The sequence below is a fragment of the Pholis gunnellus genome, assembly GCF_910591455.1.
Source record: "Pholis gunnellus genome assembly, chromosome: 23".
Taxonomy (NCBI): Eukaryota; Metazoa; Chordata; class Actinopteri; order Perciformes; family Pholidae; genus Pholis; species Pholis gunnellus.
This window is the reverse complement of record NC_136550.1, coordinates 14598035-14621191: the sequence shown is the minus strand read 5'-3', so window position 1 is coordinate 14621191 and position 23157 is coordinate 14598035. Positions and strand designations below refer to the sequence as shown.

Here is a 23157-nt window from a genome sequence, read left to right as displayed (position 1 = left end):
AACACTAGCAAGTGGACCTTGAGGAATATATTTTCTCAAATGCAAAGTCCCGTTACTTCTTCAAGCTATTGAAATGACATCTTAGAATTGAAAATACTCAATGTATTGGTCGCCAATACTTTGAAATAACTGTATTTAGATATAATGTGATAAGATCACTGCTCTCCAAGTATTTGAACAGACACTATAACGCCCATATAAAATTCAGTTGGGAGTGTCAGCGGTCAACTGTACAGACTCTTTAATCCGGTCTCTGAGTGCAGACTCCCTAGAGAGTGTGTGAGGCAGCAGACACCCATGACAAACACAGGTTATGTAACATTTGGATGAGGCAGCCAACTAAGCCTTGCCTGGGAAAAAAACAAAAAGCTCTTGGCAAGCATTCAGACACAGAGGGCCTCTAACCATGAAAGGAGAAACCAGTCCGCACTCAAAGACAAAAAGGTGAAATGGATCAGTTTAATGTGAAACCAAGCAAGATTTCAACAGCTTTTCATTCAGGCTAGCGCCATGACACAACCGACTGATTCCAGAAACAGAGTAAAACTAACAATTCTCCTCCTTAATAACTCGAGGGACAAAACTGATATTTTTGTCCTTGCAGAAGCAACACAAACACTGCACACAGCGTCTTAGAGCAGAAAGAGATGCAGAAAAACAAAAATATATCAGATTCTCAGCATTCAAGTCGTGCTGGGGGGGCAGAAGATGGCAGTTCGCAGCATCCATTTCCCCTTTTTCAAACTCAATGTCACAACTGAGACGCAGGCAAGTAACAAAAGAACAAAGAAAACAATTAAAACCCTGGGAATCTCTGGAAAACAAATCGGAGACAGTACTACAAAAAGGTTTTCAGACAGAACTAAGATACACTTCACATCTCGTTATTACAAAAATATTAATCTTATTCAACTCAAAGTCAACATGGGGAACATGACAGGAGTATAAATTTGTGAATGAGAAGTTCATAATGGATCATGCAAGTTATGCTTCAATATATTAAATCCAATAATAGTCAAGCATTACAGTCTGAATTGGACCTTTGAAGCGGTGAGACTGTGGAGCAGGAACTAAACATCCGGCTGGCTATTTGAACAGTTTATTTGGTTTACAAGTGATGTGACAAACTACGGGAGCGATGCACAACATGAGCCCGAGAGCAACAGTGTTTGTGTGCACACAAGGAGCTTTGTGTCAACGCAAACTCTAAAAACAGGAAAAACAACTCATTTACTAAAGCTACGCAACTTTACAAATTCAACTAACACAACCTTTCATTGTTTCACAGATGTCTCCACCATATCAAGGATCAATAAAAAATAAAGCACTGGTTATATCTTTTTCTGTGATCACACATCCACAATGTGCTGCAGGGTGGAAACTCTTGTGGGAGGACTATTCTTCTGTGGAAGGGTTAATTCTGGGGTGGAGGCGGCGGGGGGGCAGGGGGCATGCCGAAGGGGGGCATGCCCGGTACCCCCATCCCCATCATGGTGACAAAGTTGGAAGGGTCCATGGGTGGGGGGGGGTGGCGGCGGGGCATACATCATGCCAGTTGAGCCTGGAGGTGGTGGAGGGGGAGGAGGAGGGGCACCCGGGGGCAACGGGGGCTGGACGCCGGGGGGAGGCGGCACCATGGATGGGGCACCCATGGGTGGTGGGGGCTGGGCTCCGGAGGCCGCAGGCTGCTGGGGCTGCTGCCATGGAGGCAGGGTGCCGGGGCTGGATGTGGTGGTGGTATCTGTGAGGGGGACAGCGGGAGGTTAACACTTTACTGTCATCAAAACGTTCACATGGTCAGCTCACACTACAACACCCAATGATTAGTACTGAAATATGTGGCTCCATTGTTACAGATACACTCATGTCTGCCATCATTACACATTCATGCTTCCACAGAAGTGTCTGATGCCAGCTGGTCTTTGGTAGCGTTGTAGTTACAGTAAACCTGAATCGAGTAGTGTCTAAATAGTTTGTAGCATCTCACACAATGTCCTCGACACAGAACTGTCTATATTGAAAAGAAAATGACTGAATGGTTTCAAATCGTTTTGAGTGTCTTACTCTGTTGCCAGGGTAGCGGTGTACTGGTTGCCATGCTGCTGGTGGGAGGGGGAGGAGGAGCCTGCTGTTGCCACGGTGGCAGAGGTCCAGAGGGGGGAGGAGGTGGCTGGTTGCTGGGGGGAGGAGGTGGAGGTGGCATCATGCCCATTGGAGGGGGCAGCAGACCTACAAGGAAACCAAAATACAAAAAAGTTGGTTTTGTTGCAGAATTCAATTTGACTATCATTCATAATAAACGCTGAGGTAGAGGAGGCGGTGTGATATTAATAATATGCGAATCCTTTTGGAACATGTGGGGCATTTTTACCACCAGCACAGTAATAACTACAGCCAAAATAACATCCTGCTTCTCTGTGAACTCAAGTCCTACCAGGAGCGACGCCCTTGTATTTAAAAGCATATCTTTTAAAAATCAACTCACTGTCAAATTTGTATTTGTATCTAATAGATGGCATCATCAAATGGTCTGCTGTAACGTCAGCAACGTGTATTATTCCCTTTTGAGTCCCATGTTTTAGACAACATTTGTTTAGTGGCACCATTAGAAACAGTTCAGACTGCACTCAGAGTACGTCACACAGTATCTTGGCCTCATGTCTCTCTCAGTGCCTCCTCTTCAACACTCAAGGCCCCCGAGGAGCACAGTGACCATCTGTTTCCCCACCTCCTGTAATGTTAACCTGTAAAACGTCAGCTCTTACCCATGGGGTGTCCGTGATTGTGCCCCTGGCCCATGGGAGGAGGAGGGGGCTGCATCCAGGGGGGTGGCAGGCCGTTGGGGTTGGGGGGCATAGGGGGGCCTCCCATGTTGGGCATTGGGGGTGGGTAGCTGTGGGGTCCTCCACCAGGTGCTCCGTGCATGCTATGGTAGTTCCTGCTCTCAGTCGGACCGGAGTTCATCCAAGGAGGCCGGTTCTGCTGACAGTCACTGGGTTAGGACTCTCTTCTACACACTGGTATGTTGAGTATGGAATCATGAGGGTTGCCAACTGACCTGTTGCTGGTTATTGTTGAGTCCTGAGGACCGATGCCCTCCTCCCTGGTTGCTGGAGTGTCCTCCCCCCGATGTGGGGACCGGAGCCTCCCCGAGCTCGGCCATCAGGGACAGGTACTCCTTGTCCATACGAGCCTTGTCCTGGGCTGACTGGGGAGGCTCGCCGCCTGTTGCTCTGTGGGCAGCGAATGAGCTGCACAAAGCAAAACAGCAACCGCTGTTACAAACAGATTGATAACACTACATGACTACAAATACATTTGTGACTGGCTCAACTGATGGTCACCTGGTGTACTTGCAGTCGGAGGAGATGTGGCCTGCGCCGCCGCACTTGGTACAGAGGGTGGTGTTGGTGATGCTGCGTGGCTCAGAGTTCTGCCAAGGACGAAGGATCCTACAGAGACAAACGGGCACATTCGGTCTTCAGCGGTGCTCTGCAGTTTAAACTGAACATCTCCAGGGGCCATACATTCACCACCAATGATCTGTCACACTGAACTTTGCATAAAACTCCACCACTGACCTGTTGTCGTCTTCTCTCAGTGTGCCGTTGAGTCTGGCGAGCTCCCTCAGCTGCATCTTTCGTAGGTCGTTCTGATCCTCGGGCGTCTCAATGCCTTGCTTCAGAATGTTGCGAATCTGTGGACACAAATTTGTCAGCATGAAGGTCATTTAGGAGCTGAGTAAACGTGCAACGTCCACTAGGAGCCTGATGAGGGGATCTAACCTGCTCCACAGCTTTCTTGACGTTCTCCATTGTGTTGGCGGTGACCAGCGCGTGCAGAGGCTCGTCTTCCCCCGGCAGCATCTGTCCGTCCTTCCGGCCTACCTTCCCCTCCTTTACAGAACCTTTACCTCGGATCATGATCTTGGCGCAGCACTCCTTCTCGATGTTCTTCAGCGTATTACCACTGGTAAAACCGAAAAGGGAACAAAAAGCGACACGCTAAGCTCACGCTCGACTGTACTGGCGGTGACAAAAGGCAACATGATAGTAATATTTAGTCTCGTTTACCGTGGTCCGATTAACAGACCAACAAAGTTGATTTCGGGGTATTCGTCTTGGGGGATCATAACTTTGTCGTTGACTCTGGTGGCTGGAGGTCTGCAGGAAAGAAAGACAAGAAAAACATTTAGAAGGAGCATTGATCAACTTTCTGAACAACCGTTTGAAGATTTGCTTGTGTTTCAGCTTTATTTTTTATGATATTAACCCTCTGAGCCGCTAAACCTACCAGCGGGATTGAAAAGCATGTTTTCTTTGAGCAATTGCCAAAACCACAAGGTTTATCCTAGCCAGAAGTTGTAAAAACCTTCATTACCAGATTGTCATAGTTCCTACGGTCCTTGAACACATCATGTGAACACATCAGTCAGAAAGAGCAACCAAAAAAAAGCTTACAATGTTTTATATTTCATCAAAAACATTACATTCTACATGTCTCATTTTAAATCTCTACAAATAAACATTTTGCTTGAACCAGATCCTGTAAAAAGCATCAACTTCTAAGAAGTGTTGGTTATATAGATTACATTGTTTTCCATTATTTGTAAAAGACATTATCAAAGAAATTCAACTTGCGTTTTTCCTTTATTAAGATTTATGGCATTGTAACTGTTATTCTGCACAAAAGACATTTCGGAGTTCTCTCCACTTCTAGCGATGCTTGTGCCGTTTCCATAGAGGAGCAGGACTTTATATTACACGTAAGAACGAGGTCACTGAGAGGGAAAAACAGCTCAGAGTTCAGAGGGTTACAGGCTGGAGACGGGCATATTATAATTTGTTGTGCCCTTCAGTAGGACAAAATGCAGATATTGTTCATGATTTCTATAAATCACATTTAACTCCATCCAAATGGTAGAACTTCAGACTATTACCATCATTTCACAACTTGCCCAGACAACTATAACAGCCACTGGTCACGACGCTTAACATATTAGTTATATTAACAGACTGTGCCTATAGACAAAAACAAGTAAAGAAATCGTACTTGTAGTCAGCAGGAGGCTTGAAGTCCGGGTTGAGTCCAACCATCTCGGTGATGAGGGAGTGGCGCTCCTCCTCGATCTTCTTTCGTGTGCGATACTCGCGGGTGTTCAACCTCTTGCCCTCGCTGTTGTAGATGGGCTCCGGAGAGGGAGACCTGAAAATGACAAAAGACAGGAAAGACATCATCGATACCTTTCTAGAAGTGGAGCTCTGCCAATAACAAACACACAGGCTCCCTACAGCTAACTAAGTCTTTAAGAATTTCAGATCTTCATTAGGAATTTTACTGACATGCCTTAGAAAGAATGTTAATTTAAAAAAAAAAGAACAGTTTTAGAAATTTGGATCTACTGAGATAGACTCTCAGATAGACTATGCGACTCATGGCCAGTGCAAGAGCAAACTCAAAACCAAAAGAAAAGGATGTAGGAACTCTGCACTGACGTTTCAACGCCGAGAGTCCATTATTTTATACAATTCAGGGTAAAAAGGGGGGCAACCAAAGCTGTATAGTGGTAATTAACCCAATACACTGGAGGGGCATCAACCACAAAGAGAAAAAAACAACCACACGGCCATAACTAAACCTGCATACAGGATTGTTGGCCTACAAGACAGGATAGTTGGGAAGTAAGAAAAAGAAACCAAAGCAAAATTCGCAATCCTAAGCAGAAACGCTGGCTTTGAGAGTTGCTTGGTGTTGGCGTGGCGGAAGAGGTCCGTACCTCCCCTTGGATGCTGAAAACCTGTGTTGCTGCGTTAAGGAGGCTCTGTGCTTGAAAAAGGGTTAGGTTGATGTGGGGTAATTTGGGTTAGAGAAAAGGAATTAAGATTAGATATCCACCTTTTCCTATGCTCTCCCATCAGAGAGCCACATGTGATGTGAAGAGTGAGAAAATATATATTTAGAGGCTCTTTTCATTTTATGCTTCAAGCTTCCAACGGTGACAACCTGAAACCCCCCCAGTTGTCACTTTACACTGGGGAGTGATTGAGAGTGCTGCAGCTCTGCAATCAACTTTTTGGTTGCTGTGGAAATGTCTGATTATGGAGAGAAACTCTATATACAGTGTTCAGGCGACAGGGACTCTAGCTAACAGAATGTCAACTTCACACACTCTAGAGAGAGAGCCACATCCTGTGGGAACAGATCCTTATGGAAGCTAGGTTATAAGCTGGCCACTGCTTTTCCAGAGCACATACAATTCTAGCAGTTTTCTTCCAGACCTCAAGAGTCCAGAGGGAAAACTGGAACACGCCCCCTCCGGGTGGAAATGCTTAAAGCCACATGAGGGGAAAAACCAGAGATGACGAGTGACAAATCATTTGTTAAATCGAAACCAAAACCTATTGTATGTTGTCATGTCGGCTACAGGCCATGAGCCCAATCATCACTGGCAAAAAGTTAGAGAATATCCAGTAAGTCAAAAAAAAAGTCAGGAATGGCAATATCAATCGACGGGATCCTTTGTGTACCAACTAACGTTTCCAAAAGAGCCAATTCATCAGAACAATTTCAACTTTAAAGCTAAAAAAAAAAAAATGACATTTAGAGCGTAGTGACCCAAACCTGTTTCAGAGGAAAATCTTTATACATTATGCATCATGTATGTACTCATATATATTGACACAGCACTCTACAGCAGACACATTAAACAAGCAGTGGGTGAAACATGATGCATAAATACTAGAGGGCTAAATCTGACCACTTAACTGTCAAGTAAAATGAGAAATAATCAGAGGAAAAGACGGTTATCTTTGTTCTGGCCGTGATTTGCTAAACTGTCTCAGCTGAATGTGACAACATCTCAACATACTATTGGCCGCAGTCAGACCATCCACATCTGACACTATCTCTCACAAAACCATTCTCTATTCAATTATTTGTTATTTTTGTTGTCCAATATTGAAACAGTCTGTCAATACATCATAATGAAACTGAGATTAAATTGATTAAGAAATTAATAAAAATAGAAAAAGCTGAACACAAACAGCTCACGGATGGTAGTTTGGCTCTGAGCTAACTTCCTCCTCTGAAGACAAAGACATCTGATAGAAGACTCCATTGTTTACCGACAGCTAACTGTTTCAAATGTCACATCATTTTTGATTAAAAAAATATTTTTCTAATTCAATTTAATTGAAAACAAACTAATAGAATATTTCCATTCAATGTAATTGCAAACACTGTCTCATTTTCTTAGGGAAAATATATGAATATATCTCGTTCATTTTAAAGTGACTGATGGTCGAGAAATAGTATTTCTAAGTCCTCACTCTGTAGGTAACCATATCTATATTTACCTCACACACTTGTATAGACCTAAATATGAAGATAAAACAAGCTATAAAAACTATAAATCTCACTGGTGAGGGAATGTGAGCTTAATAAGTGTGGATGGATTCTACGCTCCGACACTATGAGGAGCATTTTAAACTGTTTTCACTGAGGCGATTGCTAACTACACTCTACATCTGCCAGCTAACACTACTGTGGAATCTGAGATGTAGGATAACAACCACATATATAGATATAATGAAAATCAACATTTTTCTTCCAAAAAGTCAAGAAGGTAGAGAAAATGTTACTGTTCATGAGTTTAATCTTTTTCCGACCTGTCCTCAGGGTTAACAGGGATTCCCAGGTCTCCTGTACGCAGTTTACGAGTCAGGTCTTCAATCTGCAGTTGGACTGGAAGAATTCAGGTTAGGAAAGAAAAACAAGGATGGAGAGAAATGTGGTTACCACAACAACATCAGAGAGACAACGCTCTGCACATTAGAGCACTGTCTCATACATTACTGAGGTAAAGACAAATGGTGAGTCTGTTAAATCAAAAATAAAGGGGAGATCAAATGAACATCTGGTAAGACTAAAGCATGAAATCACGTATTCATATGTGAGGACATCAGAGGAACACATTACCCAATGTGAATATGTTCTCGAGGTCATTACATTAGCATAGACCGGACTAACTTTCTCAGACAATGATTCAACATGGAACATATCAGTTAATGTCTAGACCACGATTCCTAAAAATGCCTGCCAATCCATCATTATTTCAAACCTGTTTTTTCTTCCATGAAGACGGAGCTTCACATACATACGTTACAACATATTTTGTTTAATGGCTTTGGCATTTTAAGGACACATCGGGTCTGAAGATCACTGATTGGTCTATTTGTTGAGCACGTTTCTACAACAGAAAAGCTGATCGTAGTCACTATTTGCACTCCACAGATCTAACACAGAGGGGCAGCAGTGACAGACAATTCTTACACTTAGAAGGCAATGAGAAAATAAATTAATCAGTCATCCCATGCACATTATGAAAGCTGCAATGAATACCCCCCCAAACACAGAGATTCACCAGTCACTGAAACAATTACTTTGGATTATAGAGATGAATACAGGCCCTGTGAATTTTGGTTCACAGCAATTTCATCCTAAAAACGCTTCCTTTGGACTGTTTTAGGGGATCTACTGAATGAGCAAAGGAAACAATAAGTGTGACCAACAGAAGGTGGGCACAAATGAATGTTTACATACCAAAGAAGTACAACATTACCAATGAGTGCACAGAATCAATAACGATGTCAGTTATTGACAAAAAGGATTTATCTGCTTCAGAACACCCTGTTGAGGGCCTGTGAAGACAGTATGTTGGTGCTACACTGCTGCTGGAAGGCATTTGTGATTAAAAATGATGCGTTTCATGTGATCTTTTTTTTTTTTTTTTTACAGGCCAAAGTAAGAGCACAATAACAGTGATTAAGAGTTTCCCCAATTTGCAGTGTCCACTAAATCACCCGCTTGAGTAACTTAAACATGTTGGATTGATTTGCCGTTGAAGCAGCATTGCTCACACTTTGACCAATAGAAACAGAAGCACACTTTGGCATGTCCTAAACATTATGAGTAACGCCTCCATGCACAGGAACAATACTGATGATGTGTAGGGGATCAAGCAAGACGTGAGTAGTGAGCTGCAGCTCAGGACAGATACCAAGCAAGCACTGGCATTTAAATCATCTAGCTCAAACTCCTCTTGCTAATGGGAGCCCAATGGTATGCAAACCATAAGACCACAGAAACACTTTCATTAAAGAGAAATATCCTTAATTAACACTGTACAGCATCACGTTATAATCATTGCTCATTGGAAGTGATTGCTTTATCTCAACAGTTGGAGCAAAATTAGACATTTCCCATTTTGTGTGACATAGTAATGTCACTTTCAATACATTGAAAATATGATTAATAGCTTATAGTTAGTAACGCGTCTCGTGGGTGCCTTTAGAGAGCTCTAACTGTTGGGAAATCAGCAAACAGGACATAAATGTTAAATTAATACTTGTGTGCACCATGTAAGAAAACTATAACCTCAAACACATGTTATTGATCAAACAGGTTATGAAACAGACCTGCTCTTATGATTACAGTTATCTTTTAATCATTAAAATAAAAGATTTACCTATATAGGCTCTCTCTTGATCCCGGGTCAATCCAGGGGGGATAACAGTGGGCATGCCCGGTATGACCGTCTTCTGATCGGGCGTCTCGCTGCTCCAACGACTCTTCTTCCTCGATTTCTTCGAACTGAAATCTACCGGGAGAAACGGGGGATATTATCCACGTTGGCTGTAGAGCTTCAATACGTGACGTTACGGGGATGTGACATGAATTCAAGCGTCATTCAACGCACCTAGCTTATCGATAAGTGACGTTAACAGCGGAGGGAAATTGTGACGTTCATGAACCACTAGTAGCCACAAGAAGCTGGACTGAATATAACGTTCGTCATACTCATACTCAACTTGAGATAAGTCAAATGCGACTATTAGGCCTTCAAACGTTAAGCCCATACCATGGTTTACACAACTATTGTTAAGAGTTTTTATGCAAAACGATTTCCACAAGGCTCGATCTTCTGTCAATAACGAAATTACGTTAACTTCTAGCACGGCGCAGCAAGTTAACATAGCTAACGTTACATCCCTTTATTAGGCTCATGGCCGGTTTAACGTTACGTTTGAGGTGCAAGTGCAAATCTTAACACGGGTTATTGCAAATGTAAAGTGGGCTATTCAGTAAAATGTACATGCAACCTAAGTTAGCGGGACTCTCCATTTTGTGCAAGGCCGATGCTTTATGAGGGGCCTTTATGTTACTTAGCCACATTAGCTACATGTCTAGCTTACACTCATTACGCATGTTTTGTCACGTTAGACGTGGTTCGGTTACCTGGTTTGGCCAACCCGCCAACCACAACTGGTTGTTGTGGAACCTGGGTCGGAAAAGCTGCCGCAGGATTGAACTGAAGAGGTTGTGGAAAAGATACGCTTGGCATCGGGGGCTGGAAAGCTTGTAGAGAAGGAAAGGCTGCGGGCGGCCCCGGTGCTGGCATCATCCCGTTGCCTGCACCAGGCCCGGCGTCAAATCCTCGTTTAGCGCCAATGCTGGGGTGCAACTTCCCTAAAGGAGTTGCGTTTGCGCCCGTGGCCATTTTCGGTGTACTCAAATGTATTAGTCTCCGTTAAACTAGTTGACTCTGGTATAAATGTGATTAAATTGAGAAAAAAATATATCATACAGCGTTGCCCACAATCCACCCTCACATTACTTTAATCAAAATGGCGCCTAACGGAAACCCACAAAAAATGAGTCCATGGCCGATGGGGGATGATCCGCTGTAGTATGAAGCATTGCTATTGGCCAGACCAAGCCCCTCCCCTTAGGCCGTGTTCTATTGGGCAAAGCTTTTTGTTATCCCCATTCTGTAAACTGATTAGCTCTTTTTAATATCAATCTCCATGTAGTTCTACCCAAACCCGTAAAGCACAATAAGCTCCTAAAATGTTGTGGCAATATATTTTTAACCGTTAATTAAAAAATATTCCTAAGTATACAACCGTACTCTTTATTAAATCATCTGGTTTCGTTGTTTTAATTGCAAGGCACTTTCTATCCCACCAGTGCAAATACAATTCAAACAGAATAATTGTATTTACAACAGTGGAAAAGCATATATTAGAGCTCATCCAGGATCAGAGTGAAATAATTGATTGGTGTCCTATAGCAAAGCATTACCAGCATCACTGGCAGAGTATCTTGGCTCCAGACCGCTTGCCGTTCACACCTTTAATATAAAAATGAATATATTGATGAATATGAATACAGTATCTAATGTGGCTAGTGATACCCAAATGAGTAAGACATGTGCATGCCAATGTTATTGTATCTGGAAACTGACCCGCTGACCAGACTTGTCACCCTATTTTATTATGTCCTCATACACTTCAGAGTTGATATGGTCTTTTCCTTCTTTTCCCCCCCAAGGTGGTCAACCCCCATCTTGTGTTTTGATTGACGGTTGCACTTTGGCTGTAAATGCCATTTCACAATATACCAGATGACTTCAGCACAATGAACACACAGGTCAGTTTTCAGACTTTAGACAGACTTTAATTTGAATCTTGTCGTTAGAAATTAAGAAAGACAGCGTTATGAAACTCCCAACATATATCCAAAATGTGAAGGTTCATATTCATCACGGAAATGAAAATCTATTTAATGTGCCTATTGACAAAACAAATAAATGTTCACAATTATATTTGATAAAAAGTTCTTGATTTCACAAAAGGTTTGCTGTAACTCAAATACTAAAGTGTCACCATTTTTTAACTGTGAAGGTCCATATTTGGGTACAGGTGTGACATTTAAGCCCACAGGTTAAACAATGTAGGTGATGAAGCATACAGTACTCAAAACTTGTTTTGCCATTGCTTCACGTATGCAGTAACAATGTTAACTTACACAAACACAAGTACACTAAAACGCACATAGCAAAACATTAGATGCTGCTGAAAAAAGTATTAGTTAAATCCAATTAATAGTGACTAACCTTTAAAACATGCACCATGCACTATTTTAATTTGTTTCTATTCAGACGACATAGTGTATAAACAGAGCTTCTTTCAGAGGGGCAAAGATTCATTCTCATGAATAGACGTCAGCCAGGTTGTAGCTGAACCCAGGATCTGCACTGCACCAATACCACGACACGTGAATAGGACAATGAAAGGTAGTCAACTTAGTGTTAGTTGTACTGTATTTTGATGTACCTAGAATGAGATCATAGCATGTGAGGGCATTCAAGCATTCACGTTGAAATCTACTCGTTGGCTATTACGGTTGGTAAGCTTTATTGTAGCCTAATTCTTAATACCCACTCACGTACACACTTTTGCCTATGATATTACTAATGAGATCTTATGTTTAACGTTTCATTTTCAGTGATTCCAATGGCACTTTGGCTATCCTATCCACTAAATGACAGGCAGCTCTCGCCTGGCATCGTGGGACAAGGATTAGTATGTATATCGTGCCCGATCAGCGCCCGGATGGTCATAGGTAGAGCTCCTTGGGGGGGCGGGCACCGGGGAAAGGCGCGAGCGCTCATATGCGTATCCATCTGCCTCGACGGGGACTCTCCGAATCGGACTTCGGTCACGTGCATAGTATGAGGAGACCGGGGCTGGTGGAGGAGGGTGGGGGGGGCACTCGTATGGGTCGAGGCTAGAGGGGGGCAGACGATCCCTCATTAAAGCTGTGGAGGATGATGTTGATGGAGCAGGCAAGGGGACGGCGCGGTGTTCCTCGAAATAACTGCCTCCGTAAGCATTGGCCCTGTACTTCTCGTAGTAGTCCACGACCCCGTACGGATCCCGTTCGTCGTAAGGCGACCGTCGCATCGGGTAGGCTGGTACCGCGCCATAGAGCGAGCCGTTGCTCCTGTATGCTGCCTCGCTGCCGTACATCCGAGCCATGCTATGTTCAGCGACAGCACTTAAGCCGTAACCGGGGTGCGGCCCGTATCTCATTGCATTCTCGTAGCCCGAACCCCTTCCGTACCCCGCCATGCTGCCGCCGTGACCGGCACCCCGGGAAAAACCATGAGCAGGAGCATAGCCGCCGCCATAATCTGGGTCGCCACTGAAGTCCGGTTGATAACCCCTGTTGCGAGCATGCTCGCCAAATCTCGAGTCATCGTATCCATCAGACTTTGGCTCTGAGCCGTTTCTGTGGAAGCCATTTTGGTCTAGAGGGCATTCTTTGGACCAGTGGCCTTCCTGCCCGCAACGATAACAACCCGATCGGTCTCCCATTCCCGGCGCAGTACGCAGGCGGCTAGTCGAAAGCTTCACGCTCATCAGTTTGCCTTAAAAAGAAAAGACTCAATAAGGACTTATGCCTGCATCCAAATATTTGACATTTCTTGTCTGGCATACAAAAGTCTCCTAACCAATCAGTCTGGTAAAAAGCTGCATTTTACTCCAAAAAATAGCAATGAGATATGACTTAAGATTTAAGCATTTAAAAAAGGTATTAAAGCTGAAATCCGTAACTTCCCAAACATTCTTACCCACTGCAGTGGCAAAAGGGAACTCCGACAGTGTCGATACCACAGAAAAGACCGAGATGTGATAGAAGGTTGCACGCAAGAGAGCTATCAGCTAATGCTAAAACACGTTAGCAAAGTTTGACAACACAAATTATTCAAGGGTCCACGTGACGAAGATTTCGTCATATTCGCCCGTGACGCCGAAGGTTCGCACGTAGCGTGCACAAACCAAATAAAGACCAAACAGGACCACGGCACACCTGTTCTCAGCCCTTAATGGGCCTCTGCAGTTGAATTGGATTTGTAAAAATACAATCATGGTTAGTCATTACTTCTAGTATTACACTGACTGTACTTGCATTAACAATTAGAACAGGTGTGACCTGATAAGTCAGTAAATTGCAGTAAGTGCCCATTTGTGCTTTACAAGAATCCAGACAAACCAACGACTTTACGGATGCCAGCTTTAAAATAATAAGGGCTGCCTCGCTTTCTTCAGCTTCCCGTTATCCTTCAGTTTTCTCTTTATACTTACCTGTGGTGTGTCCATTACTTACCCATCAAACCACAAGAACAGAATGACATATTCTTGATAATACAGCTTTCATATAAAAACTCCCTATTAACCCCAGCCCAAGAGTTCACCTTTAAAAGCTGTGTTGTCTAACTGATTAATGGCCTCCACAGCATCCTCCATACGATCCATGTGAACAAAAGCATAGTTTTTTACTATGTCACACTCCGCCACAGAGCCAAACTCCTCAAACTTGGCCCTCAGCTCCTGGTTGGTGCAGCCAATGTTGCCGACGTGCAGTTTTGTGGATCCTTTCGACTTGCTGCGGCTCATTTCTACATTCATCGGCATGCCATTCAGCTCATAATGGTGGAGGTTGCTGATGGCTTCCTCCGCCTCCGCTTTGTCGTCCATGTGCACGAAGCCAAAGTTCTTGACAATAGTGCACTCTCCAATCTTGCCATATTGGGAGAAGAGCGAGCGAAGTTCATCTGATGTGGTGTCCGGCGACAAGTTCCCAATGAATATTTTCACCATTGTGGAGCTTCCACGTCACTAAGGGAGGAGAAAAGAAATCAAGATTGTAAGTATCATATTCCATTACAATATATTTATGAATTGAGCAAATTTCCCTGTTGTATTTACACCCAAGTAGGGAAAGCCCTTAAAATTGGCGTTACATATTTTGTCAAGTTGTTGACAAGTTAATTTTCCAACAGAAAAGTATATCTTGATCTCAATTATTTAGTAACCAAATTCAAAGTGAATATCAAGGTAGATGTTTATGCTAAAAAAAATAAAATTCAGCTGAATTCGCTTTTAGATTTTGTAACTCAAATATCAATATTATTGGTCTCAAAAATTCCAGTATTGGTTGGACTCCAGTAATGAGGATTATTCAGATTTATCAAGTACATCATGTGTTAAAGGGTTTGCAAAATCAATATGTATACCTGCAGATTCCATACAAATAAATTGTGTCTCATGCTTCATTTGTTGATTCTGTGCCAATTCACATGGAAGGAACATAACATTGCTTCCACAGATTCAGGGTCATAACTCTTTTGTTTGGACTGATGTTCAAGTTCACTGTGTTTTTACGACACATACAACTCTACAAGGACACTTCAAACAATAAATAACCGAGGACCACTTAAATTCATCCCAGTACGGAAACTAGGTTCACCTTTAAACAACTTCAAATCACTAAACAATATATGACAATAGAAAAATAAATATGACACGAGTATGTGGAAACAAATGTAACAAGTAAGAAAGATGTATCACTTCTTCTGGAATTAAATATGTATTGGCAATGGTTGTACACCAACACGACTTAATAAACCTTCATTATACCCACAGGACATGAGGTTATTGTTCAATTATCATCAATACCTTTATAAGCTGGAAGACTGTGCTGTATGTGGAGGTTTTACAATAAATCAGTGGCTCTTTTAACCATCACACTCTCCTCAAAAGAAAGGATCATGTTAATTAACCAGATGGCATCCAGTCACATTCATATATGAGGAACACATTAATACATATTTTTCTAAACATAAAATGTTTAGAAAATGTGGAGCTCATAGCTGTTCCTGTGACCTGGCTCGCTATTTAGCGGTACATTTAGATTCTTTTGTGCAAATCCCAATACCGATCGAGAGTTTATATGTACGTTAGCTGGTATGGTCTGCAAAACACAGAACGGATTTGCAACGTACATCTTTGGCGAGTATCGATATGTATACGTTACCAGCACGTAAGAATGACTTAACAGACACACAAATGTCGAACACATAAGATATATCTGTCGTTTTTCCATCGACAGCATACGCTGCGCGTCGTGGCGCTGCATTTCAATAACGGTACTTTCGTTAACGATACGTTTACGTTAGTTGCTAACTAAAGTAGCGTTAGCCAAGTTAGCATAATTACCCAAATGGGGTCATAACAGTTGGATTTTAGTCGATAGTAAAGTTATTTCACGTCACGCGTGTAGGCCTCAACTAAACACGCTTATAGCTAGTCTGTAAATTAGCTTAGCATAAAACCACATTCGCTATAGGCCTAGCTAGCGTTAGTAGTTGGAGAACATTGGCTTATTTCCAAAACAAAGACACGTTTAGGTTCACTGTGTTGCATTAAAATGATTTGCTACCTTCTTAAAGCTGCGGTGTGCGCCTCGACCCTCGGAGAATGAAATGGCGACTGTCGCTTTACCGACTGACATTGACGTAGCTAGCTCGTGACCATGAAAACACCATGCCAAAGACATACAGCTAACTCGGTTAGCACCTTTGGGAGGTCCGCAGGCCGTCTATGGGAGGGACCGTAAACTGTGCATAACAGGGAGGGACTAACGTTACAGTCAGTGCTACGCCTTCATGTGATGAGATGAGACAGACAGTGAAACCACAGAGGAAAATACGCAGAATGCAATAAAGCACATCCCATGGCATTTATATTTGGGACAAACCTTTTGGCGGCCCTAATCTAACAAAGAAACTAAGTTTAAAGGACGAGAAAGGGATGTGCTACAATTACAGTTTTTATGCTCAATAGATTTTGGGTCTAGCACTCTACCGTAAATCCCGTTGTTGAAGCGCAACCTCATCTGACAAAACAAATAAATCAAGTTTATTAGTGTAGTTGGAAACATTTCTTGTTTATGTATATTTGCAATATATTTACATTTCGTCAGCTTGCGCTGTTAGAAAAACTATTAAAATAACTCTGAAGACTAGGCTGTATTTTCTAATAGCTGACAAAATAAACTGTAATAGAAGCACTTGTTGAAGACAAGTAGCCCTTAATTATGGCTGTTAAACATATATTTGTATTATCTGTCATATCTAAAAGGTTAAAGAAAAGACTGGAAAATAAACATTTTTCTTCTTTCCTGTACCAATACTTCTAGAGACCCCTTGGAGGAGTTCCCAACTGGTAACCACTGATCTAAACAAATGTTGCATAGACACTACTGTAGATTTCTCCACACCGTTTATACCGTGGTCTGACAGTAACACTCCAAATGGTTGTTGTCCAAAGAATATTTAGTCATTGAAAAATACACACTGTGACATTCAATTTGATTCATATTGCTCACTTTGTCGTTTCAGTCGACAATATTAAGTTTGAAGGACTTTCCAAAGTTCTGAACCATGACCTGCACCCACAACCAGACACCATTAAATCAGGTTCCAAACAAAGAATTTAAGACTGTCAAGTGTCACCAAATTCCTTATTCACTTTAGATTATTTTGTAATCATGCTGGCACTTTTACAGCTATATGAAAAATACAAACCTCAAATCCACCTATATGCAAAAACAAATGAAAGGCACCTTCAACAAAACAAGTGCCTCACGACTTACACACTCTGCACCCAGAGTCCTGCCTCACATTACTGCATCTATGAACATCCATCCCAAACCTAAACTCACGAGATGAAGGGTTATTTTCTGTTGCCATTACCAGTGGGACGAAAACACAGTCAAGGTGTTACTGTGTTAGCAGCACAGTGCATGTCAGCTGCCTTTCTTATTTTCAAAACATTTTATTCAAAATGTTTTACTTCTGATCAGCATACAATTTGTTATAAAAAAAAGTATGAATGTTATATTTTGCAGACACATTCTTATTAGAAAAATAAAGACTGGAATGTTTGAGATGATTTGTCTTGAAATAGGTACTAACTCAAAGTGTGATTCTGTGTCCTAACTGAACACTCAGCCACGTCAGTTTCATGGATATGGATTCAGTTCTTTATTGTCTTCTTCAGTGTCAATCACTGAGTCCATTCATGCGCTACAGAGGCCAAAGAGAGCAGGTTCTCTTTCTCACCCACCACGAGAACGCTTACCGAGTACTTCACCCTTTCAAGCAAAACGGTTTATGCTGTGACGAAACATACCGGAAGAGTCCTCACCTTCACAGCACATTGATAAGACACTAATGATGATCATTTTTGAAAAAACATTTATATTTATCCATATAACTGATGTATATCAAGTCCCATGTGTGTCTGGAAGCACAACAACATTCTTCTGCACTACAAGCAACTGATGCAGCACAGGTTAACCCTCATTCCACTCAAAAAAGGAAAGCACATATTCATATATTGAAACAAGAACACTTCTTCTATATGACAAACTGAAGCCAAACAATTGACATTTGCTGAATTTAACAATTTTTCCTCATGTGAGGAAGAAACAAAAAAACAAAAAAGGAACATGGCTAAAAACTGAGCTGGAAACCTGCAGAGCGAGTGAGCATATTGTTTTATACATCAGAAATGTCAAACGGTGCTGTTCATTCTTATTGAAAACAGGTTAGGTGAATGCGATTGAAAGAACAATTCATCCGCAGGCAACCGGTATCTTAGGTGCTCGGAAGATGCCGACACAATTTCCAATCTTAATTTCCGCACCTCGCGCAGACCGATGGAATCACGGCGCTTGAAGAAATGACGGCAATGGGGAAAGTCTTGCGGTTCACAAACAGACCTAGAAAGAGAGCAGATTCCCTTTTCAGAAACAGGGCTCAAACCCCCACTATAGCACAGCTTCAAAGGATTCAATACCCTAAAAAAATCCAAGCTACAAAGGATCTCCGGGATCCCAGTGCCCACTGACCAGTCCCGTTTTACAGTTAAATGTCTCACTGTTCGGAGAACTAATAAACTGTCACACATTGGTTACTCTGTTGCTCACCTTGGCACGAGGGCTTTAGTAAGGAGCATAGCGTGGCGCATAATGATCCTTGGGCCGCGGAGCAGCGTAGGAGCTTCGGGAGCCCGACCCCGGTGACAGGCGTGTTCGCTCATAGCCCGCCGAGGAGACCGGCACTCGTCTGATCGGGCTGCGGTCCCGTGCATAGTATGCGGCAGCTGATGAGGATGAAGGCAGTGACCGACGGTCGTATGGATCTATACTGGAGGAGAGCTTTGAGAGGGAGGAGGGGGGAGGTGGGGGAGGGGGGAGATAGGACATGCGACGATCCTCGAAATAGCTAGAGCCGTAAGGGCGAGCTCTGAACTTCTCATAATAGTCAACACTGCTGTAGAGGCGGTCACGGTCGTAAGCTGGTGACCTCTCCGGGTAGGAGCTTGCTCCTCTGCCGGGGTACCGATCCCTCAGCTCAGGACTGTAGCCGCTGAGCCTGCGAGGGGGAGGCGGCATCCCACCTACGTAACTCGCCCGACTATACGCAGAGTCACCCATGAAATCAGGTGCTGAAGATGCCATCTCGTAGCCATAACCATGGCCGCTTGGGGGGCCTCGGCCTCTTGTGTCGTCGCCGTGGCTACCGTTCCGACTGACAGGACAATCTTTCGACCAGTGACCATGTTTCCCGCAGACATAGCAGCCAGTGTGCTCTCCCATTCCCGGGGCGGTGCGAAGCCGACTGGTGGACAGCTGTACGCTCATCAGCTTGCCTTGTAGGGAGAGAGAAGACACGCATGAGACCGTGTGGTTCTGACACCAAACGGCTCTTACCGACTATAAAAACACTGTAATTGCATTTTGCCGACAATCAGTGAGCAAAGGCATGAGCCGCGCCAGGGGAAGGAGATTTCTGCCCTGTTCCCCACTGCCACTGGTTTTACAAGAGACATTGGCAAAGTTTAAAGCGATTACTTTCAGTCCACCTGGTCAATTAATGTTGAAAAAAGCCGGTGGATTTTACTTGTCATGAGAGCCCTACAGCGACAGAACATAATCCAAAATTCGTATTTTTAGACAGCAAAGACAACTAGCTCTCCCTCGCCAAAGAGTTCACCTTTGTAGGCGGTGTTGTCCAGCTTACTGATGGCGTCCATGGCGTCCTCCATTCGCTCCATGTGAATGAAGGCGTAGTCCTTCACTATGTCACACTCCACCACCGTGCCAAACTCCCCGAACTTGGCCCGCAGGACGTCAGTGGTGACCCCTTCGCCGAGGTTGCTGACGTGCAGCTTGGTGGTGGACTTGGGCCTCCCTTTGCTCATCTCCACATTCATGCGCCAGCCGTTTAGCTGGTGCTGGTGGAGGTTTCGGATGGCCTCCTCTGCCTCCGACACGTTGCTCATGTGTACGAAACCATAGTTTTTGACAATATCACATTCTGAGACCTTTCCGTACTTCTCGAAGAGCTCACGCAGCTCCTCGGGTGCGGAATTGCAGGCGAGGTTGCCAATAAAAATTTTCACCATGATGAACTTCTGTGTATCCTAGAAGATAAAAAAAAATATGCTGATTACTACTGTAAAACCACAACCAATGTTTAATGAGATGAGATTAATAGAAATACTATAGCAGTCTAGGGCCTAAACAAATCAGGATAATGACAGTATTATCTATAGAAAATTTGAAAAAATAAAAACAATGTCAATTTCATTTTTAACTTTGTGCGTTTTGTCTCTTTTTTTGGCAAATGATTTATACCCAAAGTACCAGTATAGTGAGGTGGAGAGAGTCTGTAACCATAGCTGTACAAAAACAAGATTTTCCCAATAAATAAAAAAAGATTGCACTTATTTAAAAACACGAGTTATCATCAATACCGGTATTTCGCTATGTTCAGCTTTTATTCAAACCGTTTTAGGGAGATATTGATTCAACTTTATGGTCATTTTAGAGGATGAAGCTTGTGGCGCTGTTGAACTCAACTGCGTTGCATAGAGTGTGTTATTTAGCCTACCCTTGTCGACATAGGGTGGACAATATAATAGAAACACTTGTAGGATAATACATTTATAACCTGCCATCATTCAAAAATGTTCACGAAACCTCAGAGCAGCACCAGGGGACAAATGTAGGTGTGGTGTTGCTCCTTAATCATTAGAAACAAACATCTGAATTGAGATTTGTGGTTTTCACAATGATGAATAAATTGGATCTGAATTTTTAAAGTTTTAATGATTTTTATAATACAAAAACTTGTGCTGTAGTTAAGTATTAACTGAACCATTTTTCTTTTGAACATGTATGATTTGTTGACTGAGGGACAGGGATGTCCTGGGTCGATCCTAACGATTGGCATATATCAATGCCTCAATATCTGTTGAAATGAATCCGATCACATTCCGACCCGTTCTGTGCTCCACTGTATTTGTGTCACCTCAGCCTGCTAGTGCTGCAGCACGCTGCTTCTCTTGCTGCAGCCAGACTCGACCCTGCGAGCATTGTGCTCAACATACAAGTGAAAACAACGGTGTGAGAACGTGAAAATGTATTTGGTAGCACTGCCATTTGACTCTTCTGACAGCTGGGTTGGCAAACTATATGCTTTTACTCAACTCTGACAGTAACGATTACTAGAAGATCGTGTCTTGGAAATGTGAGCATTGTGCAATGTGTCGCAGTCTCCCATTTTAGCATTTATATATGCCGTAACGGTAATGTTAACGGGTCAATTTAAATTTAGAAAATGTTTTGAAATAGGACCTTCAGCTTTTGGATAGAGATCAAGGTAAGATGGACCGAACTTAGATGGTGACGTAAGTTATTTCAGTGTCACATACACATTTAAATCAACATTTGGTTAAATATAGATAAGATATTGAATCAGATTGAGTATCAGCAGTTATTAAAAGGCCAGGACTGGGATATGGATCAAAAAGCATGACGGTAACACAGACATCCCTACTGAGAGATGATGCATTAATGAAGTGAATTATATTCTGAGCTAAGTCTGTGTACATATAATTGCACACATCTAATTTTAGTAGTTAGCTTTTGTTACATAATACATCACTGAGAGTAGGCAAAGTTATCAGTAAAAAGTTTCTATAAAACTAAACATCATTTTCAGGGGGTAGAAAGTGTGACGGGATTTAGAAGGGTTAAACTTTTGCGGTTTGGTGTGTCAGATTTATGCCATGTTGGACTGGTTTGCGATAATATGTTACACAATCTTAATTTAGCATAGAATGAACTAAGTTAATATGACACTCATTGGCACAGACACATCATGCCAAACTAAACTTTCAAAATGCGATGAAGATCTACTAAACCGAGGAGAACTTTATTGTATTAAAGGGTAAAACTCGGGTTAAAAGTCAGTGTGTATCCGTCGTGCTTTTGAATGACAGCATGTAGCATGTTAGACCGTTCAAGCGAGAGACACACCTAAGCTAGCAACGTTGGCCTTTATTATTGACTAGCTCTGACAAGTTGGCATGATTACTTATGATACGATTTTAACATAATTTCCTCTCTAAAATTAAGTAGTTTAGAAACACTGAGCGTTGGTTTGAATTCCACATCATCTACAGTCTGACGTTTGCTTACGTAGATAGGTAAACATGTCACAGATAAGCTAGCGCGTCTTACTAGCTAGCTAGCTCTATCAGTGTATGTTGCATTACTCACAGAAGTAGCCTGAACAGTCAAAACGTCTCGCTCGTTTTTTTGCGCAATGTGTTTAGTGTGCAACGCTTCCATGTTCGTCCATATTTCAGTGTAATGGCGTTCTGAAGTTTGGAAAAAGTAAGACGTATGAATTCAGTAAGCTAACATATTAGCTAGCTAGATAGCTAACTATTTACTAACTAACGTACGGTTGCTAATTCAGCCAATGTCCATTCAGAGAACATCCAAAACAACTCTACGATGACAGCTGCGCTTCACCAACTTCCTAACAAGTATTGCACTTCTTGCTTTGACCTTACAATCTCTAACTCACCGATTAGACGATTTAGGCCTTGAAACCAATGAATGAAAAGTGAAATGGCGGCGGCACAGCACCCGTGACGCTGCTACGGTTTCTTCTACTTCCGCGACCACATCCTGCTTCGTTACCGCCACCAATCGAGTGGAAGTCTGCACTGTAACCGTATGCATATGCCAAATACTACGTGTACTAGCTACATACTACAGTACTAGTCCTATAACTTAAAAAAATATATAATTTAGATCAACTTGAAATGTTTAGGATGCAGCTGCAATCAATGGCAAGAAGATATTTTCTAATAGTATTATTCAATATTATTTAAAAAAATCTAATTTATTGATAATTGCTGTGTTTGAACAACAGAGAAAGACAAAGAAATGTCAACGATGAAAAAATAAAATCACATTAGCCTTATTCTTGAACTGATGCTTGAAATAGCAGCGACATATGGAAGAACCTCATCGGCTCACTTTGTTTCAACTAATCATTTATTCATTACTTATAAATTACTTATTTTTGAACGATTGCTTCTT

At 42.4% G+C, this 23157-nt stretch overlaps 3 protein-coding genes across 4 annotated transcripts; all 3 read right to left on the bottom strand.

Moving 5' to 3' along the window:
• Positions 1-439: 439 nt before the first annotated feature.
• Positions 440-16258, bottom strand: sf1 (splicing factor 1). Its single transcript, XM_079185185.1, is given in 15 exon segments — positions 440-1528; positions 1530-1741; positions 2065-2229; positions 2766-2979; positions 3059-3251; positions 3345-3452; positions 3582-3697; positions 3786-3969; positions 4074-4163; positions 5053-5205; positions 7668-7743; positions 9527-9651; positions 14010-14098; positions 14100-14525; positions 16129-16258. Coding segments are annotated over 14 exon segments (2247 nt in total). The 5' UTR covers positions 14508-14525; positions 16129-16258; the 3' UTR covers positions 440-1414.
• On the bottom strand, positions 11502-13998 carry LOC306714980 (RNA-binding protein 4.1-like). The gene has a single exon (XM_079185184.1). It carries the CDS (start codon positions 13263-13265, stop codon positions 12423-12425), a length of 843 nt encoding a protein of 280 aa, XP_079041310.1. The 5' UTR covers positions 13266-13998; the 3' UTR covers positions 11502-12422.
• Positions 16259-16941: 683 nt separating the features above from the next.
• Positions 16942-22710, bottom strand: LOC306714979 (RNA-binding protein 4.1-like). 2 transcript variants are annotated; one of them, XM_079185182.1, is made up of 4 exons: positions 22637-22710; positions 19751-20180; positions 18682-19406; positions 16942-18474 (listed from the first exon to the last, which is right to left on the bottom strand). In XM_079185182.1, exons 2-3 carry the CDS (start codon positions 20160-20162, stop codon positions 18697-18699), a joined length of 1122 nt encoding a protein of 373 aa, XP_079041308.1. In that variant the 5' UTR covers positions 20163-20180; positions 22637-22710; the 3' UTR covers positions 16942-18474; positions 18682-18696. The 2 variants fall into 2 exon arrangements, with proteins under 2 accessions (XP_079041308.1, XP_079041309.1); XM_079185183.1 differs by lacking the exon at positions 22637-22710 and adding an exon at positions 22324-22345.
• Between the last annotated feature and the right edge of the window lie 447 nt (positions 22711-23157).